The sequence below is a fragment of the Squalius cephalus genome, assembly GCF_949319135.1.
Source record: "Squalius cephalus genome assembly, chromosome: 21".
Taxonomy (NCBI): domain Eukaryota; kingdom Metazoa; phylum Chordata; class Actinopteri; order Cypriniformes; family Leuciscidae; genus Squalius; species Squalius cephalus.
Window position 1 is genome coordinate 29,559,946 of NC_137142.1, and position 18,470 is coordinate 29,578,415.

General features: G+C 37.0%; 2 protein-coding genes across 2 annotated transcripts in view; one reads left to right on the top strand and one right to left on the bottom strand.

Annotated features, from left to right (window-relative positions):
• Nucleotides 1–1,118: 1,118 nt before the first annotated feature.
• On the bottom strand, nucleotides 1,119–15,756 carry pitx3 (paired-like homeodomain 3). The gene is made up of 4 exons (XM_079854812.1): nucleotides 15,564–15,756; nucleotides 9,200–9,326; nucleotides 6,645–6,850; nucleotides 1,119–2,466 (listed from the first exon to the last, which is right to left on the bottom strand). Exons 2-4 carry the CDS (start codon nucleotides 9,306–9,308, stop codon nucleotides 1,900–1,902), a joined length of 882 nt encoding a protein of 293 aa, XP_079710938.1. The 5' UTR covers nucleotides 9,309–9,326; nucleotides 15,564–15,756; the 3' UTR covers nucleotides 1,119–1,899.
• A 1,626-nt stretch (nucleotides 15,757–17,382) lies between these two features.
• Nucleotides 17,383–18,470, top strand: part of gbf1 (golgi brefeldin A resistant guanine nucleotide exchange factor 1) — a gene marked incomplete at its 5' end in the record, with an annotated part of 79,623 nt that continues 78,535 nt past the window's right edge. The window contains one exon of the mRNA XM_079856387.1: nucleotides 17,383–17,415. Within this exon, the coding sequence (XP_079712513.1) occupies nucleotides 17,383–17,415 (33 nt within the window). The remainder of the gene's footprint in view (nucleotides 17,416–18,470) is intronic.

The window sequence follows — 18,470 nt, forward strand, 5'->3', positions numbered from 1 at the left end:
AGATTCATTTTAATAGGATGCCTCACCCAAATCCTGTTTCAAATGCTGATCCACCATACCAAAAAGCTGTAATTATATATCATTGTCTCACCATTGTTTAATTTCACTGCATTGTTTGTTTTTATTACACTAAACATCATATTTGCATCCAAACTGGTTTACTCGCACTGTAGGCAACATAATGCATGGTAAAAAAAAAAAAAAAAAAAAAAAAGAAAGAAAAAGGCAGTTGACAAGAATAAAATCTGACAAATAAAAATGGTTGTCCCATATATTATATTCTGTAATTTTAACATAAGTGAAGTGTGTGTGTGTGTGTGTGTTTGTGTGTGTGTGTGTGTGTGTGTGTTTCAGGTATTCCCATACGTTGTGGGGACATTTCGATGGCAATACCAGAGATCATTTTAAATTTTTTGTCCAACAACTTATAAATCATACAGAATTATGTTTTTTGAAAATGTAAAACAGAGTTTTCTGTGGTGGGTAGGTTTAGAGGTATAGGGTTTAGAGTGTGTACAGTATAAAAATAATTATGTCTAGTCCACATAAAAAATGGAAACCCAACATATGTGTGTGTGTGTGTGTGTGTGTGTGTGCGCGCGCTATCTAATAATGTAATTTTGTCAAAGAAAGGTTTTTGTCCTGTATTTCATATGATGCATGTCTATTTTTGCAGCACATGCATTTCTCTTTATAAAGGAGAATATTTATTCATTATTGTATATGTATACAGAGCTGTAAACCTGAGCAATATACCCCATTGTGACTCTCTGGAGGGATTCCTCTCATACACTTACGTAATCTTGGCAGTATTCCCTCGGAAATACAAGGCACCGCACCAAGAATTCCCCCGTTACGGGATAGTGAGTGGTGCTTGATGGAAGCCCCTCCAAGACTGTAGGTCAAACAGATCAGTGACAGGCCAATAAGAACATCTATATCTCTGTCTCCCGCTCTCCCGCGCTGTCACTTCTGTTGTATAATGTTGCCATGGATCTGAGGTTGCGTTGCTATGGTGTCACGTCGAGGACTTTGTGTTTTCCCCCCAGGCCAATGTCACGAGCGAATCGTTCAGATAGCGAGTGGTATTTTCTTTCAAAGCATGGGTTATTCATAAAAACAAATAATCATTTATTTTATTTTTAATGAGACAAAGCAGGCTACACCAGAAAAAGCTTGTTTTATAACAACTGCACTCTTACATACATTATATTACAGTCATAGACTCCATTTTTTTTAGAACACCACACAAATCTATTTACTCAATGGCTTTTTAGTTAATTCTTTAAAAAAAAAGTCCTAATTTCAGAGTTTTTTCTTCTGTACCTCTTTTTCTTTTCATCTGAAACTACTCACTGCTAGGTTTCGTCTTGTCATCTTACAACAACCTTTGACCTCTGACCTTAGGCGAATGGAATTCACAACAAAGATTAAAATTCCGCGAGGAGGTACATCCGCTCGTGAGGAACATGCTCCTCTCATCATTAAAATACTACATTTCCAAGATATGTTTGTCACATACAATACAGAGTCCGTTATGTACACCGCCTCGCCTGTACCAATGGTGAGAGCAGGTATTCTGTTCGCTTTTGCAAGGTCTTCCCGTGAGTGCAGTGGAAGTGTTTAGGTCCTCTTTTGTCTCTAATCATGCAGCGGACAAAAGCTTTTAAACAGTTGGTCGGTTCAGCGACAAAGTCTCGACATGTTTTCGCACGAGTTCTTTGAGGCCTGGTCCATTGTGAGGCTCTTTTCCTCTTGAAGCTTATTCCTATTCTGTCCTTTCAGCAACCATAACAAGTTCATTGCGGGGTGATAATGCCTTGGAGTCAGATGTGGGGTTGGCTAGACAAGGGCTTGAAGTTCGGGTCGGGGTTTTTTCGAGCGCTTGACGCCGGGACTTCATACTGGCCGGTCCACGGCGTACTGGCAGGGGCTTAAGTTGGACACAGGGTTCTGCACGGTCGGGTAAGCGAAGTTGGCGTGCTGTTTGGCCTTGAGCCGGAGGCTGGCCAGACTGGAGTTACAGGTGTCTCTGTACATGTACGGGCTGGCCGTGGTGGCATAAGGGCAGGCGGCTGCTGACACCGCCGCAGAATTGAGGGTGGGGCTGTTCAGGTTGTTCAGGTTTCCCAGGTTATTGAGGCCTGAGCCCGGCACCCCTGCCACCGCCGAGGGCACCATTGAGGAGGCCATGTTCATGGAGGGGATGGAGCTGGGCGGGGAGAACATTGGCTGGGAGGACAGCGGGCTTACATTCATGGAGTTAAAGAAAGGAAAGCTTTTGGCTGATAAGGGGCTGCTGGCCAGGCTCTTAGTTGCCCAGTTGTTGTATGAGTAGCCCGAGTACATGTCTTCGTACGGCTGCATGAGTCCGTTGAACTGGGCGCCGAAGCCATTCTTACACAGCTCGGCTTGCTGGTTCCTCTCTCGCTTTCTCCATTTGGCGCGGCGGTTTTTAAACCACACCTGTTTAAAAGACAACGAGGAAGAGTTAGCACAGTCGGAACATCATTTGTCAGTGTAATTCAGGGCAATGGGTTACACTTTATTTTAAGGTGTCATTGTTACAGTGTAATTATATATTAAAGTACTGAGTAATATTAAGCAACTATATGTACTTACTATAGGGTTAGGGTAGGGTTATGATTTGGTTGAGGGTTAGTTGCATGTAATTATGCACCATTTACTGTTAATACTATGGCAAGTACATGTAACATATGTAACAAACACTGTAAAATAAAGTGTTACACATGTTACATGTGGCTACTGTGGTAATAACTAAATTCTGCATAATTGCATGCAACTAACCCTAAAGGTGATGATACACAGGGCAACTTTTTGAGCAATGTTGCCGTCAATGGGCAACCAGATGAGACACAGGGCCCACGACCGATCTAAATTATCCAGATATAAATGTATTGCCCATTTTCAATGGGAAAGTGCCCAAGCAACAATCGCTCGGCTAGATTGCCCAGGAACATTGCTCAAAAAGTTTCCCTGTGTATCATCACCTTAAGACAGAACCTAATCCTACCCTAACCCTATAGTAAGTACATGTATTATTACTCAGTATTTAAATGTACAGTATACAGTATGTACACTACACTGTAACATGGACACCTTAAAATAAAGTGTAACCCAAAAATGTAACTTTGAATGCCATATTCTTTATCACTCTAATGTAGGAAAGAGCTCAAAAGAACTTTAATATTCAGATTTTTTTTTAAACACTCCTTCTCGTGAGATTTAAACAATAAAAAAGTTCCGCCAGGCAGAATTTAAGTGCTTCATTTATTAAACTAATTTATTCTCTTATTATGAGTTTCCCCAGTGAGAAATGTCATTAAAGAGCTTCCCTCACATTTAGTCAATTTTATATCCTATTTTTAGGGGATATTGGATGGATTAAAGTTTTAATGTGAAAAATTTAAATGAATATATTTCATTTAGCTCTCTGAGAAATTATAAAGCTGTTTTCTTGTCGATCTTTTCCCCGTGAAAGTGTTCACCGACTGTAATTAGTAAAGGAAAATAAGAAAACAAGAGCTCCTTTTAAATATCAGGTTTTATTAATGTAAATAACCTCCTTTATATACAATATGTAAATCATTTCGCCTTCCTCATAACATATTTTTGAAGTTAGTAACTTAAAGAAATATGATAAATACAAGCAATCATGGGTATTATGACTCAAGTTATGTACTTTATCACTTCTGAGAAGGATTGTCTCCACATATTTCAAAAATAATCTCACAGTGATCGTACATTGCCGGATTTGTGCTTGTGTTGTAGTTGTGTTTTCTGGGAATATTTAATGACATATTTTATCCAGCATACTGTAAATGATACCAGTTTATATTGGGAGAGAGGGAATACCCTTCTCTGTGAATGTTCCACTGACACTTTGGCAATGGTGTTTAAGGCCTTCCAAAATAACTGAATGTCAAATGTAGTTCAATGATCGGTGTGTTCCTTCTCTATATTTTTGGCATACATGCATATAATGGTACGAAACTTGGTAAAGGTTTTGGCACATGCTATGTGAACAAAAACAAAAATCATGGACATGATTCGAAAAGGTTAAATGGTCCTGAGAAAATAGTCACACTTTGACTCAATAAATGGGAAACAAATATTTATAGTAAAACATACATTTCATATAAAAATGTAAAATATTTTTTAAGTTTACATCTGTGCTCCAAAGCATTCAAGATTTATGACAGTTTAAGTTGGAAACTTCATTTTCAAGTCTATGCTCGAAAAAAGTTTCTGCAACTAAATATACTGCAAACTACTGCATAAATATATTCTGGTACCATAAAATCCCCTAAAAATACAAAATATTAAATAAAACATTTTCGAACTGGATCATATATATGTAAGAGGTTATTTTGTATTGTTATTGTGTTGCATTTATTGTTTATGGATCCAATGTACTGTATTGCCAATGTAAATGCACATTGAGTCCAAGACAAATTTCCCCTTGCGGATAATAAAATGTATTTCAATTCCATTTCAATTTCAATTTCAAAACCAGCAGTGGCAGCATCAAATGGAGAAGAAACCTTTACAGTCATGGTGGTCCATTTTTAAAGTATCCTGGGTCAAGCTGGCATTAGGTCAGGGCCATGATTTAGGGTTTGTGTGTTTATTAGGAGCACATACTCTATCAATTGCGTAAATCAAAATGACAGCAGAAGCATGCGGAATATGTGACAAGGTTCCAGCTGGGATTACTGGCATACATGCACAGTTCAGGAGGCCACTGATAGACATTAGGAAAGGAGTATCTCTACCTCTGTTGTTCTTTCAAAATAACAACCAAGACTGTATGCTATGTGACCTTTCCTCTGGCCAACGTGAATTTGATCCATTAGATGTGCGCCAGACAAGGAGGTAGCGATTGTATTGTCATCCATCAGAATGGAAGCCCACCTGCTCTCTTTGTGTGCTTCACCGATCAAACTTCTGCTTTTTGTTGGGATAGGAAGGTCACAAACCTTTTCTAGATTCTTCTAAACAAACTGTTGTTCATGTTACATCGCCGATCTCAATATAGCAGTTTTATGGTTACAGAAAAAATGCCACAGCCAATACCAAAGGCGATGTCTTGTTTAAGTGTTCCTGAAAATACTGGAATAACCCAGGCCATAACTATAATTTATGTGTCATGGTTCAAAAGGAAGCCCTTTCATTTCACACAGTATCCAAATGCACCATAGAATAGTGAACACTCTTAGAAAAAATGTTCAAAGTGTTTCCTGACTCAATTTTTAAAGAGCCATTTATGCCAAAAATGTTTTATAATATAAAGGAAATGATATATCTACTATAAGGAGAAATGTCTTAACCCACTGATGCTCTTCAGACGTTTTTGACGGTTTTTTTTACTTCATCTGAATGGTACAACATATGGTAAAGTTTTGGCACTTAAAAAAAATCATGGACATGATTCAAAAAGGCGGTCCCGAAAAAAAAAAAAACAGTCACACTTTTACTCCTCCTCACGGTCAAAAATGACACATTTGGAAATGAATGGTAAACTGATTTCATCTAGTGAGTACTGCGCCCAAACAAAATCTTACTGAAAGCTCATTTTTTGAGTTATTAACCTAAAATTTGGAACACAAGTTGTTTGGATTTATGGCTGTGATTTTCTCTCAGTTTTAGAGTAAAACTTTTTTTTGGAAAATATATATTTCATATAAAAATTAAAAATAGTATTTTGTGCATTTTTCAATAAACAACAATAAACTTTATTAACAATACAAACTTTCAACTTAGGGGGTTGAATGAACACCAGAGTGTTAAATGATTGCATTATACTAATGTAATGTGAGTTATTTCAATTTTTCTACTGATAAAGTATGTTTACGAGCTGTTTAATGAACGTAGAATTTAAAATGAAAAATCGATTAAAAACTAAATGAATTTAAATCTGTATAACTATGATCCCATGATGGAAACCTCTAAGAGATTCTATATATGAAGCACCTGACAGAACCTTATAACCTTTTCTTCTAAGAGTGTAACTTCTTATCTTTGTCAGTCAGCATGTCCACTCACAGTCATTTTGATTATTACATCGACAATTGTTTTTGAACCCCATAGAGCCATACGGATTAACCATATGAGCAACTGGGCAAGTGAACCATGTCCAGGGGGGCACCACGCAAATATTATTTTCATTTTTATCAGAACGTTCTAAATTCCCTAAATGTTTTGTTTAAAGTTTTTTATATGATTTTGTAAGAATTCTTTCTACTTGAGCTAACATTTATGTAACCTTCTGTTGTCATATAAGTTTATTAATATGAATTACTTTTGAGTAGTAAAATAATAACTGAATGTAAATTTTCACATGAAACACATTTTATTTATATATTCTTAGTGGTTATGGGGGGATGGGGGGGAGGGCATTCTAGGTTTCAATGCCGAAAGTTGGGTTGACGTCAACATCCAACTTCAGACTGACGTCAACATCCGACGTCGGACAGACTTTTTGGATTTTGGTTGGAAATGAAAGTTGGGTTGACGTCAGAATCACTCTTGGTGTCAGTGCCCAGGGCCACCAAAGAGTCTTAATCCGCCACTGCACAGAGCCCTACCTATCCACAGTGGTTTAGTTTGTCAGGGACACGTACCCGTACTCTTGCTTCTGTGAGGTTGGTCCACACAGCGATCTCCTCTCGTGTGCTCATGTCAGGATAACGGTTTCTCTGAAAGGTGGCTTCGAGTTCCTGGAGCTGCTGGCTGGTAAAGTGTGTCCTTTGCCGGCGCTGTTTTTTCTTTAGAGAGCCGTCCTCGGGGTTCGACTCATCTGTGTGGTTCTGATGGGACTTCTCTGTATCTGTATGGGTCAGAGGCAAAAGCATTAATTAAACCGATACATATACGGTTAAGTCCCACAATTATCATGCTTACTTAATCTTAAAAATTTTGATGCGACTGATTACCAACTTATTCGGGTTTACAGTGCTAAACACAAAGGTCCTTAGCTTCTGTTTGCCTTGAAAGCAAGATCAAGATAAACTGCAGGGCCCAAAGTGTTTTTGTATGTGTGATGAAAATCCTCCCTCTGTGGTGTAGAGTTCTGCAAATTGCAAATTGAAGACCCCACAGAAAGGGCTAAATTAGCCGGACACATAATCCTGGGATCAGCTATTAGTGACAGGGCAGGTTTGGGGCTGTTTGGCAAGAGCTTAACTCTCTAGGAGCAGTTCTAACTAATCAGCAAGCTTTCCAGGGCCTCTAGGAAAACCAATAAGACATCATGCTGCCATCTGTCAGTGCACAGATACCCTTTAACTCCACAACAGCACCTTAAACACAACTCCCACCAAAATAAAACTTGAGAGTAACAACATTATAATAATTTTATTTAAGATTAATTGAATAAGTGTTCAATTAAATGAATGTATTGTAATAAACGAAATTTGGGTTTGCATTGTGTCCTTTCAGTGGTATAGGCCGTGTATAAGCTAAAGAGAGGATCCCGATACCGCTCATTTTCATCAGTCGCTGTGTTGTATTACTGTCAACGCTTTAAATGCATAGATTTATCGTCAGTTGTAATTAGGTTGGTGTTTAGTCTGAATATAATATCGCGGAAATATTTTTGTCCACCAACAAGATATGGATTTATGAGTGCCGTCAGAAGCTGTTGACTGAAATTAAACGTTTACCATTCGTTCAATGTTTTGTGTGTGTGATTGTAAACATATGTAGTAGCCAACCCCCCCCAAAAATCCATTAAATTAAATATAGTCAAATTCATATCTTATTTAGTATTATTTTTTTAATCCCCAATGTTGTTCAGAGTGACTTTAATTTCATGTTTGTAGCCATGTTTTTAAATGAACACATTTACCTTAAAAACAATAGCTAATGGTGATAATAGCCTAATAATAATACAAATAATACATTTTCATACTATTCAATTAAATACAGTGTAATGATAGCCTATTAATGAAGATTTAACATCTTTTTTTTATTACAAAGCATGCACTTTTCAGAAATGCGATAGGCTATAATGCTTCTGAAAGAGTAAAAATAGGCAACATGGTCTATAAATAATTTAACAGCTTAATATAGTGTGTTTTTATTTTTTTGTTGAATTGATCCTAAGTGGAAAAATATATTTTCCCATTGGCGGTAAAACAAAATTATTCTTCGTTATTTAATATATTATGGAACGTTGGCTATCCGTTTTATGAGATCAGAATTTCAAAAAAAATATTAACTTTCCATAACCAATCAACCTGGGGCGATTTTTCCGGTTAGTGATATTTAGGCCTATTATCTGCTGATGGAAATTGGAAAAAACTTAAAATGCTGTGCGAATACAGACACACGTTTGGCAGTTTTCAGTGTAATGGCTACACCTCCCCTATGGATATGGCTATTCAACATTGTAAAAAACAAACAAACAAACAAACAAAAAACACGTAAGCAATAAAATCGCTTTCCTCATAATTTTAATGCATTTATACGTTACAAGGCTAACCTAATTTTTGCAACTGCGCGCTGACACTGTAAAACTGTAACGCGTCAGGCTTGATAAGCCTAACTGTAGCTAATTTAAGCAACAATACATAGACGCCTTTTCTTAGTTTGTTTAGGATTAGACCTACATAATCTTCTGTCGTGCAATGATGTGCATATCGTCTTCAGACCTTTTGCTCTTTTCGCAGGTGTTTAGGTTTATTCGCATTGGCCTACTGACTGTCATTTGGATATCAAATTTGAGGCACAGGAATGAATAATTTATGCTCCGTTCCTTCAGCACGTGACTGGCTAGCCGGGATGTTCTCCTTCAAATGGCGACTGTCATCAGTATAGCTACACAGTGCACATAGAAAAGGTGGATTCAAATGACCCAAGATTATTCAAAACTACAACCAAAAGATGCGGAGGTGTTATTACTAGCCCAATTCAACCTGAACACAGTGTGTCATAAATAGGCCTACCCAACAGAACGTGTTCATAGGTAAGCATTAAATCATGCACTGAATTTGGACTGTCTACCAGAAAACTGAAATATGAGGGTTTGCGTTCCGATTAATAGAAAACAAGATAGCAAATTCTGTACATAGGCTATTATATAGGCTATAATATTATTTAAACAGATTTGACTTTAAAATGAAGTAAGCGTGGTAAAAACTGATTTTTGTGTATTGAGGATTAAACATGTACTGACCACTGTTGTCCTGGCCTTTGCATCCCGGCTCGTGCTGAGGAGTCCCGGAGTCAGACAGAGACAGTGCCGGGCTTCGGGCCTCACTGTCCGCTAGAAGGTTAAAATCCATCACCTCGACTGCCAGGCTCTGTGAACAGCACAGGGTCATATTTACATGAGTGCTGATACCCCATATACACAAGCTCAAGCTAATACACATGATACTGCATTGTTTGCTCAGATTCACTGCACGGCAGCTCATTCTGACTTGTGATTATGAAATAAAAGACACAAATCCCCTTTTATTCTTACATTTGTAATGTGCTTGTTATCATTAGATTTCCTTAAAAAGACATATAGTAGGCTATTTTCACGACTGATCAGTGTCGCTTAGGAATAGTCTATCAAAAAAAAAAAAAAAAATAAATAAATGGGTTACACCGTTACAGTGTAATTATAAATTTAAGAATTGAGTGATAATTAACAACATGCTACTGTAGGGATTAGGGTTTGGTTTAGGGTTAGTTGCATGTAATTATGCCTAATTTATAGTTATTACTATAGTAAATACATGTAACGTCTAACAAGGGCACATTAAAATAAAGTGGTTACCACAAAATGATACACGTTGAACGTGATACAATTCATAATTTTAATAATGTAGCAATTCAAAAAGTTGAATTGCTGCATTAAAAGTTGGTGGCAAAGTCACAACCTGCAGAGATAAGTTCATTACAATGTTTCAACAACCTTGGATATTATTTATGATGAAAACATTTTAGTAAGAACCCATTTAACATAGAAATGATTGCAATGTTGGGTTAAAAGGATGAAAACAAAGATGTTTTTCAACGCTGTACGACATAATGATGAAAAATATTTTTACACTCAGACTGTCCGTATACATTTTAAACAAACGTTATAGTGGGCCTATTTTAATGAAGTTAAATTAGGTCTATAAACTAAACAATGATTTTGTCAATGCTTTCGCTAAATAGCCAGGCTTTTTTTAGGCCTATTTTTTATTGTTAATTGCTTTTGATAATATTTTCCTGCGCAAAAAGTACAAGCGAAACAGAGATGAAAAAATTCAATCTAACCCCCCAAAATAAGCCATAAACCTAAATAAATACCCCCCCTGCTAGAATAAATCCGAACAGCTATGAGACCGAATGTGCAATAAGCATCATTTGCATGTTTCATCATATCAAATGAGATGTAGTAATAAAAGCCAGCGCATTTGCTTTGTGTTGCAAATCTCCAAGTTGTCAGGTATGGGTTCATCCGTTTACGGGACTGTAAGGCTACTCTTTACGTCTGAAAACGTTTTGGACTAGACACCGATCAATCAAAGTTCAAAATTACGTGAACCAAAAGCTTTAAATAGCAGCCTCGTAATAGAGCCTAAAATAACATCTCGTTTATTTATGTAACAGCAGCAACACCCCAGAGATATAGAAACATAATCACTCTCTTTGGAATCTGTTATGTGACTGGATGAAGCCAACGGCACCGAAACTCGCGCGCCGAGGAGAGTTTACGGAACTGAACGCCAACAGGCTTACACAACATGTGATTTTCTCTCTTTTTATTTCCTGCTGGGTTTCACCTCTCTTGAAGGATTCATAGACTGTTAGAGGTGTGAAGGTTTGACTGATAGGCTATAACCTCGTAAATGAAACGAGATTCACACTTAAAATAAAACAATATTTGTACATTCTCATTTTTCTTCACATCTTCCAAAATAACCTATTTTCTCGATTGAATTATTTTCTGTTGCCGTTTTAAATTAATATTCAATGTAATGATGAACTCACACAAAACACATAGGCTACTTAAACCTATGGTTTCTCATTTTTTTCAACATCAATCAAATAGCCTATCTCATGGAAAACATTTTACCAGTTAAACATTTTACCAGTTAAAGATTACGCAAATATATTTAATATTTGTTTTTAGCCAATGAGTCACATACATTTTTCCAAAGAGCGCGTGATTCGTAAATTTCTACGTTTCCAAAATCATCGTTATCAAAACATTCGTAAATAAACGAACGCATCGGACAACTACACTCGACTTGTGCAACTTCAGCAGATCTTTCTCCTTGCTTTCACAGGGCAATAAATATACGTGCATTCAATTAGAATCTACTATAGCCTATACGAGAAAATATAAGTGGTTAAACAACGAATTTAGATTAATATCTGCGCATGCCACATGATAAGACTGCTTTACATGACAGATCACAATGCAGAATGTGGGCCTACTTTGATTAACAAAACTAATTGCTATAAAAAGATAATATACTCTTTAAAATTAGAGGTTTATTGATTTCACATATATTATTCTGACTCTGTTTCAATAAACATTTTTTTAATCAAAAGAAGAACAAGCTAAATGAGCGCCCTTGTTTATATCGCCACATTCTTCCTTCAGTGACATTGTCCTAATGTGTGTAGCCTACCGTGGTTTAAGTGATGTTTTTGAAAATATGAAATATGCTTAATAACTTTTCAGATCCATGTCCATAAACTTGCTGAGGGAAAGTTTTGACCTTAGTTCAGCACCATATAGACCCGACAGCTCCGTATACGGACAAGTTTGCAAATCGGGCATTTCTCAATGTTATATAACGTGAATTGGTGATGATGACCGACTTTTCCATCATTAGAACTTATTGAGTAATTAACAATAGCGTCTCATTACGGTCCAGCCAGATGAATCTAATTTAATCAATTAGTGGAATGTTATATACACTTTTTGCTAAATATATTCATGAATGGAAGGGCATAATTCAACTTTCTTTCTTTCTTTCTTTCTTTCTTTCTTTCTTTCTTTCTTTCTTTCTTTCTTCATGTAATCAATAAAGACTGCTTGGAATCCTCCATCCATTAGAAGAATAGTGAAAATTCAGGAAGTGATCAGTATTCATGAGGTGACAGACCCTTCTCTGGGGAGATTATCAGTGGTGATAAATAACAGACCAACATTTTAGCATCACTGATTATGAACTTTTTCTACCAAAACATTACTAAGCATTACTAAGTCCCTAATTAGGTTTTGTTAGATAACAACAACTAAGCTCAGGCCTATAGATTAGGCTATAGATGCAACGAATCCTTAAAGAAAAAAAAAACATTTGGATAACAAAGCAGGGTGTCCTGTTAAAACATAATGATTTGTTGTAGTGTGCACAGGACAGCATGCCATTTGATTTGACATATTTTTGTCTTGTGCTGTCTGTGGTGTAATTTTGCCTATAAATGAAATGAACCAATTAGCATTCATTCATTAATCAAGATTTGATTTGCTATGTTCTAGCACTACACTTTTACTTTCTTACTCCACTTTATTTATCAAACAAAAGGACAATTTTTAAGATAGAATATCCTCTCTATAGTCACTTTTATCTTTAATCTAATAAACAATTGAGGTAACTTGCCTTGTAAATGCAGCTAGTTTGTGGGGAGGCTATCACGAGAAAGCAGAATTACAATCAGAACGTCAACATGATAAATGGTTATCTGTCAGGCAGGCTGCTCAGATGCTGTTTCTTTTGCTATAGCTTTGTTCCCAATGCTATAGGTGACCTAAGCTGGTTATTTCATCCAGAGTAAGGTGTCAATGAAACCCCTACCCCAGCCAGGACTTGTGACATTATTACATTTCAAAGTCTATCAAGGGTCCTCTAAGGATTGTGGGCCAACGAGGCTGATAGATTTCTTAAATGTAAAAAAATGGAGAGACCAAATGGGAAAGTGACCTGGCTTTTCTGACCTTGTCTGTAATAGCTTAGGCTATATAATCAATTGTTCAAATTAATGTTCAAAAGTTTTGTTTTATTTTCAAATTGTTAAAAGGCTAAAATGCACTATAATAATAATTTTGTAGGCTAGATCTTCTGTGTAATAAAGTTTGGCTCAAACTTTATGTAGCCTATCTCTTAGGTGGCACACACATTTGTTGGGAAATTTATGCTGCCTTTGAGATATTGGTACTGACATGGCTCTGGGAATTCTTGTCAATGAGGAGGCAGTTTATTTATATACACGACATCGATCTCATTAAAATATATATATCTAATAAGAGAAGAGATAATAGAGGTAAATCCTCTCGTTTTTCAGAAGATTGCTGGGTCCATCTGTTGGTTCGACAGCATACATTTCCACGGGCTGCTGCATTATCTCAGGAATTATTCATAAACGCGTTTAGAATTAATTCCTTGGATTAAGAGTTGATTAAGATGTGTGTCACTTTGCTGTCTGAGAACTTATTAAGGGCCCACTCGAGCCGGCGGCAGATGGAATTTCTACCCAATGTTTGTAGATGTTAATTTCTCCCCTCCTAACACCCATTTGCATTTGGCTGTGTATGTCAAAGCGCGGCTTTTCCTGCACGCACAGCTCCGAAAATCCGTGTAGGAGATGCTCATCTCACTCACTATAAGATCGGGCATGTTTATTACATTACGCGCTACGCACGCGCTATTCGACTGAGATAGCCTACAAATGTTTTTGGTAATGAAATTATGAAACATCACATCCACAAATATTCTTGATATTTGTTTGTTAGCAAACTGTAAAGAAAATAAAGGCTAGGCTTATAACTTGGATGTTTAAGTCATTTCAGTTTAAAGTAGGCTAAACTGGCTTAAAATGTGTTAGGCTATAACATAAAAAAGTTAAAATTGCGTAACTTATTTTGATGAGTTAAAGCAATGTAAAAACATAGGCTATGTTGTCATAACTTATTGATCATATAGTTTTTTTTTACAGTGATATGGCCGCAGCTGAAGCCGAAGTACACAGGCTTGTTTGTGTTTGTGTATTATATCCCCACTGAAAGCAACATGAGAAGACATGACCAAACACAAGCGTCACGCACTGTTCTGCCTGTGTGGTTTAACCACACACATATGAACTGTTCTGATTGTTTTTAGGTATTAGCTATTTTGTTTAAACGATATTTAGCGGTTATTATTGACTTTTGAACGCTTGTTGTATAGGGTAGGCCTATTTATCGTTTCTAATATATAAAAAAAAAAAAATCGTTGAAATAAAAACAAGCATTATAAACAAGAGACCTAGGCCTATTTAAATATAGGCTACACTGAAATAAAATACAACTTAGACTAAATAAATAGGCTAAACGAAATGGAGCCTATCCAATTCATTTTTGTTTTTTGATACACTGGCAAAAATATTTCGGTCGATCTTGTTTGACTATTTGGCCGCATGTAAATTTAGATAAACAGGTGCGTTTGCTTGAGTATTTTTATAGGCTATTTTACATTTTCAGAAATGCCCCCAAACACTGGCTGAAGTAGGCTAATGTAGCCTATAGAAATTGTTGCATGTCATTGTTCCTTTATTCCAATTTTATAAAGCGAGCTGTTTTAAAATTTTATCTGAATATTTTTTTTTCGTTTTTATACGAAATAACTGAGCTCAGTGCGCGCGGGTATCTTGGCTTTGGAATACATGCCTATCATTAGGCTATATTGCATTCATATTTTGACTTATAATATTTTGACTTATAGATATATAACAATCCCGGAAAAACGTGGTTAGGCCTACATGATATGCAGCAATATATATCGAGGTTTTATTAGGCTACTATTGTAGTTTTTGTAATAGGCAATGCGAGTTAAACACAATTGTCATAAAAGATGTAGGCTAACCAAAGTTTTAACCGCCGCCAATTCTTCAATTAAATTTAGCTGAAGGCACAAATCGGCTAACTTAACTCACAATCAATATAATACTTTCGTTGAACATACAATTAATTAAAAACATTATCTAAAAAGCCTTCCACAAGCCAGCGTTTAACTGAAAATAATTAATAATAAAACTAAAAAAACAGGGTTTAAATCAAAATTATCCCGAATGCATATATCATAGAAACTTATGTTTTTTTTCTTAATGAAAGGGATTGTGCTATCAAGTTAATAAATTGCTTCTGATCATCTAGGGTTATTATTTAAAATATTGTCGAATAAATCAATATATAGCCTAACCGTAAGCTATAATATTAACAAAGCACTATGACCTGACACGATATTGCAAAGTTAAAGAGTAGCCTACATGTTGTACTGAGGTTTGTACATTTCGGCACATCCGGACATCATCACATCAACTTCAGCCCGATGATAAACGACGCTCGCTCGTCCCGTGTTTCTCCTCAGTCGCAGATCAAAACGGATCTTCATCTCTACGGCTTTGGAGCGCATGCCATATCAGCAAAATGTGCTGCGATCTATTTAGTCTGACACGACAGGTAGGTTAGCCTATATTTTAGAGAGACTGGAAGGAGACAACATCCCCACAGCTCCTCCATCGCACGAGAGCATCAGCACCACAGTGATTTTTGTCATGCATCTACTCACATGAATCCCGGTCTAGTGGAGGTAATCCTCGAAAAATGTACAACTCTTGCGTACAACGCGTGTTAGCTGCTTTTCTGAAACGATGCAGTCGTAATGTAGAAAGTTCCTTAGTTTGGGCAAATGAAAAGAGACAGTTTCCCCTTTCTCTCTCTCGTGTTGCCTGTCATAAGTTTGTAGAGGAGAGTGAAGGCTCGATCCCCATGCAGAGGGGAACTGACTTTATGCTAAATATCTCGTGCGACAGGTCCGCGGCAGGAATGAATGCCCACCCCTTCTCTCTCTCTCTCTCTCTCTCTCTCTCTCTCTCTCTCTCTCTCTCTCTCTCTCTCTCTCTCTCTCTCTCTCTCTCTCTCTCTCTCTCTCTCTCCCACGCTCTTTTTCAGTCTCTCACACATGCGCTCGCTAAACATACGCAGAGTAAATCAAGGCTTCAGTCAGTCACCCTGAGCTACCTTCCACAGTTTCTCCAAAACCTTAGATTTAAACACGAACGTTCATAGATTAGTTAATTCAGTTAGTTCTGTTGTCTAAATATAATATTTTTCTCAACTCCACAGGACGTTTCCTCACACACTCTTAAAATAAAGGGTTTTAGCTGGCATTCAAAGAACCTAAAACAATCCCTTTCAAATGGACAAAAGGTTATTTATATTGGAAAAGCCTCTTCAGATTATTACAAGACATATTAGGGCCTAAGAAATTTGGTTCTCTGAAAGGTTCTTCATGTCATCCTTTGGAACCTTAAGAATTTTTTAAGCGTTAGCCTATACCTATCGATCTATCCATATAGCCTACAGTATTAATCTAGCCTATATTTCAATAAAGAATATAGCCTACTTTAGGCCTAGCCTTGAAAAAAAAAATATTGTAATAAAAATAAAACCATGCTAAGTCAGTTGTAGGCTAGTTTAAAGCAGATGTGTGCAGATATGATTCTCTCTTGAGGACAATCAGGGGGTTTAATACTAATCGACCCATAATTTTCGTCAGTTTTGCGTGCAACTCCACGACTATAAGCTGCTATCTCAAGTTACTTTGCATTTTCGTAATGTTTCTTTATCACGCAAATGTACTTAGCCTAATGCACGTCTCTTTATATTCAAAGAGAAAACAGACACCTCATAATAAAAAAATAAATAAAAACGAAATAACTGTTTCTTCAGCACCTTGTGGGCTCTATAGAAATGCTGATATTCTTTGACTCTGAAGATGTAGCCTATGTTTGTTGCATAGCCTATTTCTGCTGATGTTTCTTTGATACACAACACGACGTTATAGATTATGGATATATTTCATACCCCACCTGCAGTCAAACAATAGCTACTGCCCTGCTTGAGCAAAGTTCTTGAACGTGGATATGAACTTTTTTATGCATCATTCCTTATAATTATTTTAATCACTAGGTGTATGCTATTCCTGTTAGCAAACACCTTCATATACCTTCTCAACTGGTTTGCAGCACTGAAATAAGTTTCTGTATTGACGTGTATTCATTTCGGTCATGTGTTTATGAACTGAACACCTCAGTCGTACCTCTTTCGTCATCAGTGTAATTCAACCAACCCTGTTCGGATGTGATTTCACCAAAGAGCCGCCCCATTTTAAACACGAACCCGAGAATATATTAATGTCACGACAATGATACACAGTTTTATTGGCTTTGAAATATATAAACACGTAAAACTAGCCGTTTAAAAGTAAGCTAATGATTTGTGATTGCTTCGAAATAACGACATAATCTATTTTAAAAACACGGGAAGTAAGACCCTAGAGTCAGAAGACCATTGGCTGAAACAGCTGTCAGTTGACAGGAAGTATCATGTTAGTGTGCGCCTACCCCATTTCCACGTCAGTAAGTTTGCCTGTGGTGGAGATTACCTACCGGTGACAGAATATCTGTCTAGTGATTTAATAGAAAAACAGCAGGGCATGACAACTCTACGTGGAACTGTCTAAAATGTAAGCCTTATTCAGCGCAGTCATTGCTGCATTATTACTTGTCTGTACGCGTTTGGGCCGCCTGCTAAACTAGTTAGCCAAACGAGTGGAAATGAATCTGAACGCCATTTTGGATTCGCTGCCACAGAGTCGACAGCAGTGTTTTCATGTTTTTCTGTTTTCTGACAGACGCGTGCAGGCAGAAAGAGACACAAGCTCTTATAAAACAAAACGAGGTCTCATTTCACACGTTTATTTGTGCAGTTTAGCAGCAGTAGTCAGCATGACAAACCAATTGCTAGCTTGTTGACAGGTTGGTTGGATGCATCATCAGCTCTGTTGATTATTCATAAGTCTTTTGTTTTTCTCATTCATAGTCGCATCTCGAAGTAGAAGATATGTGGAAGATATATGCTCATATTGTGATCATTTGCAGGTCGCTTAACACGGTGTACTTTGCCATTGACAAGTTTTGCTAGCAAGCTCGCTAAGCGTATTGGCCTACTGATCAATTCAGCTATAATCAATTCCCACTCGTCAACCTTTGTACATCGTACAGCGCAGTGAGACAGGCTGTTTGTTATCATAAGATGCTGTTATTATACTGTTCAAGATAATGGATCTATTGCTGTGTGCCGGATGGCTGTCATGAAGATGTGCTATAGCATCATGATGCTGGTTGTTAGGAACTTACGTGGCCATCATCACTGAATGACCCGGGCCCTCTTGTAAGAGAGCAGTCAATTTGTGCTTCTTGAGATGGGTTGATGTTTATGCTCAGATATTTGACTTTAGAGTTACATAACTTCTCTTCATTTATGCATAGGTTCAGAGGATTCTGTACGTACACTGTAGAAGATGCAGCTGAGTTTACAGACATTGAGCTCAAATGCTCTTTAACCCTGTAAAAGCCCTGTAAAGCTGTGTTTTTTTAAAGGTGTATCATATTTGATGTATCAGGATTTTGTA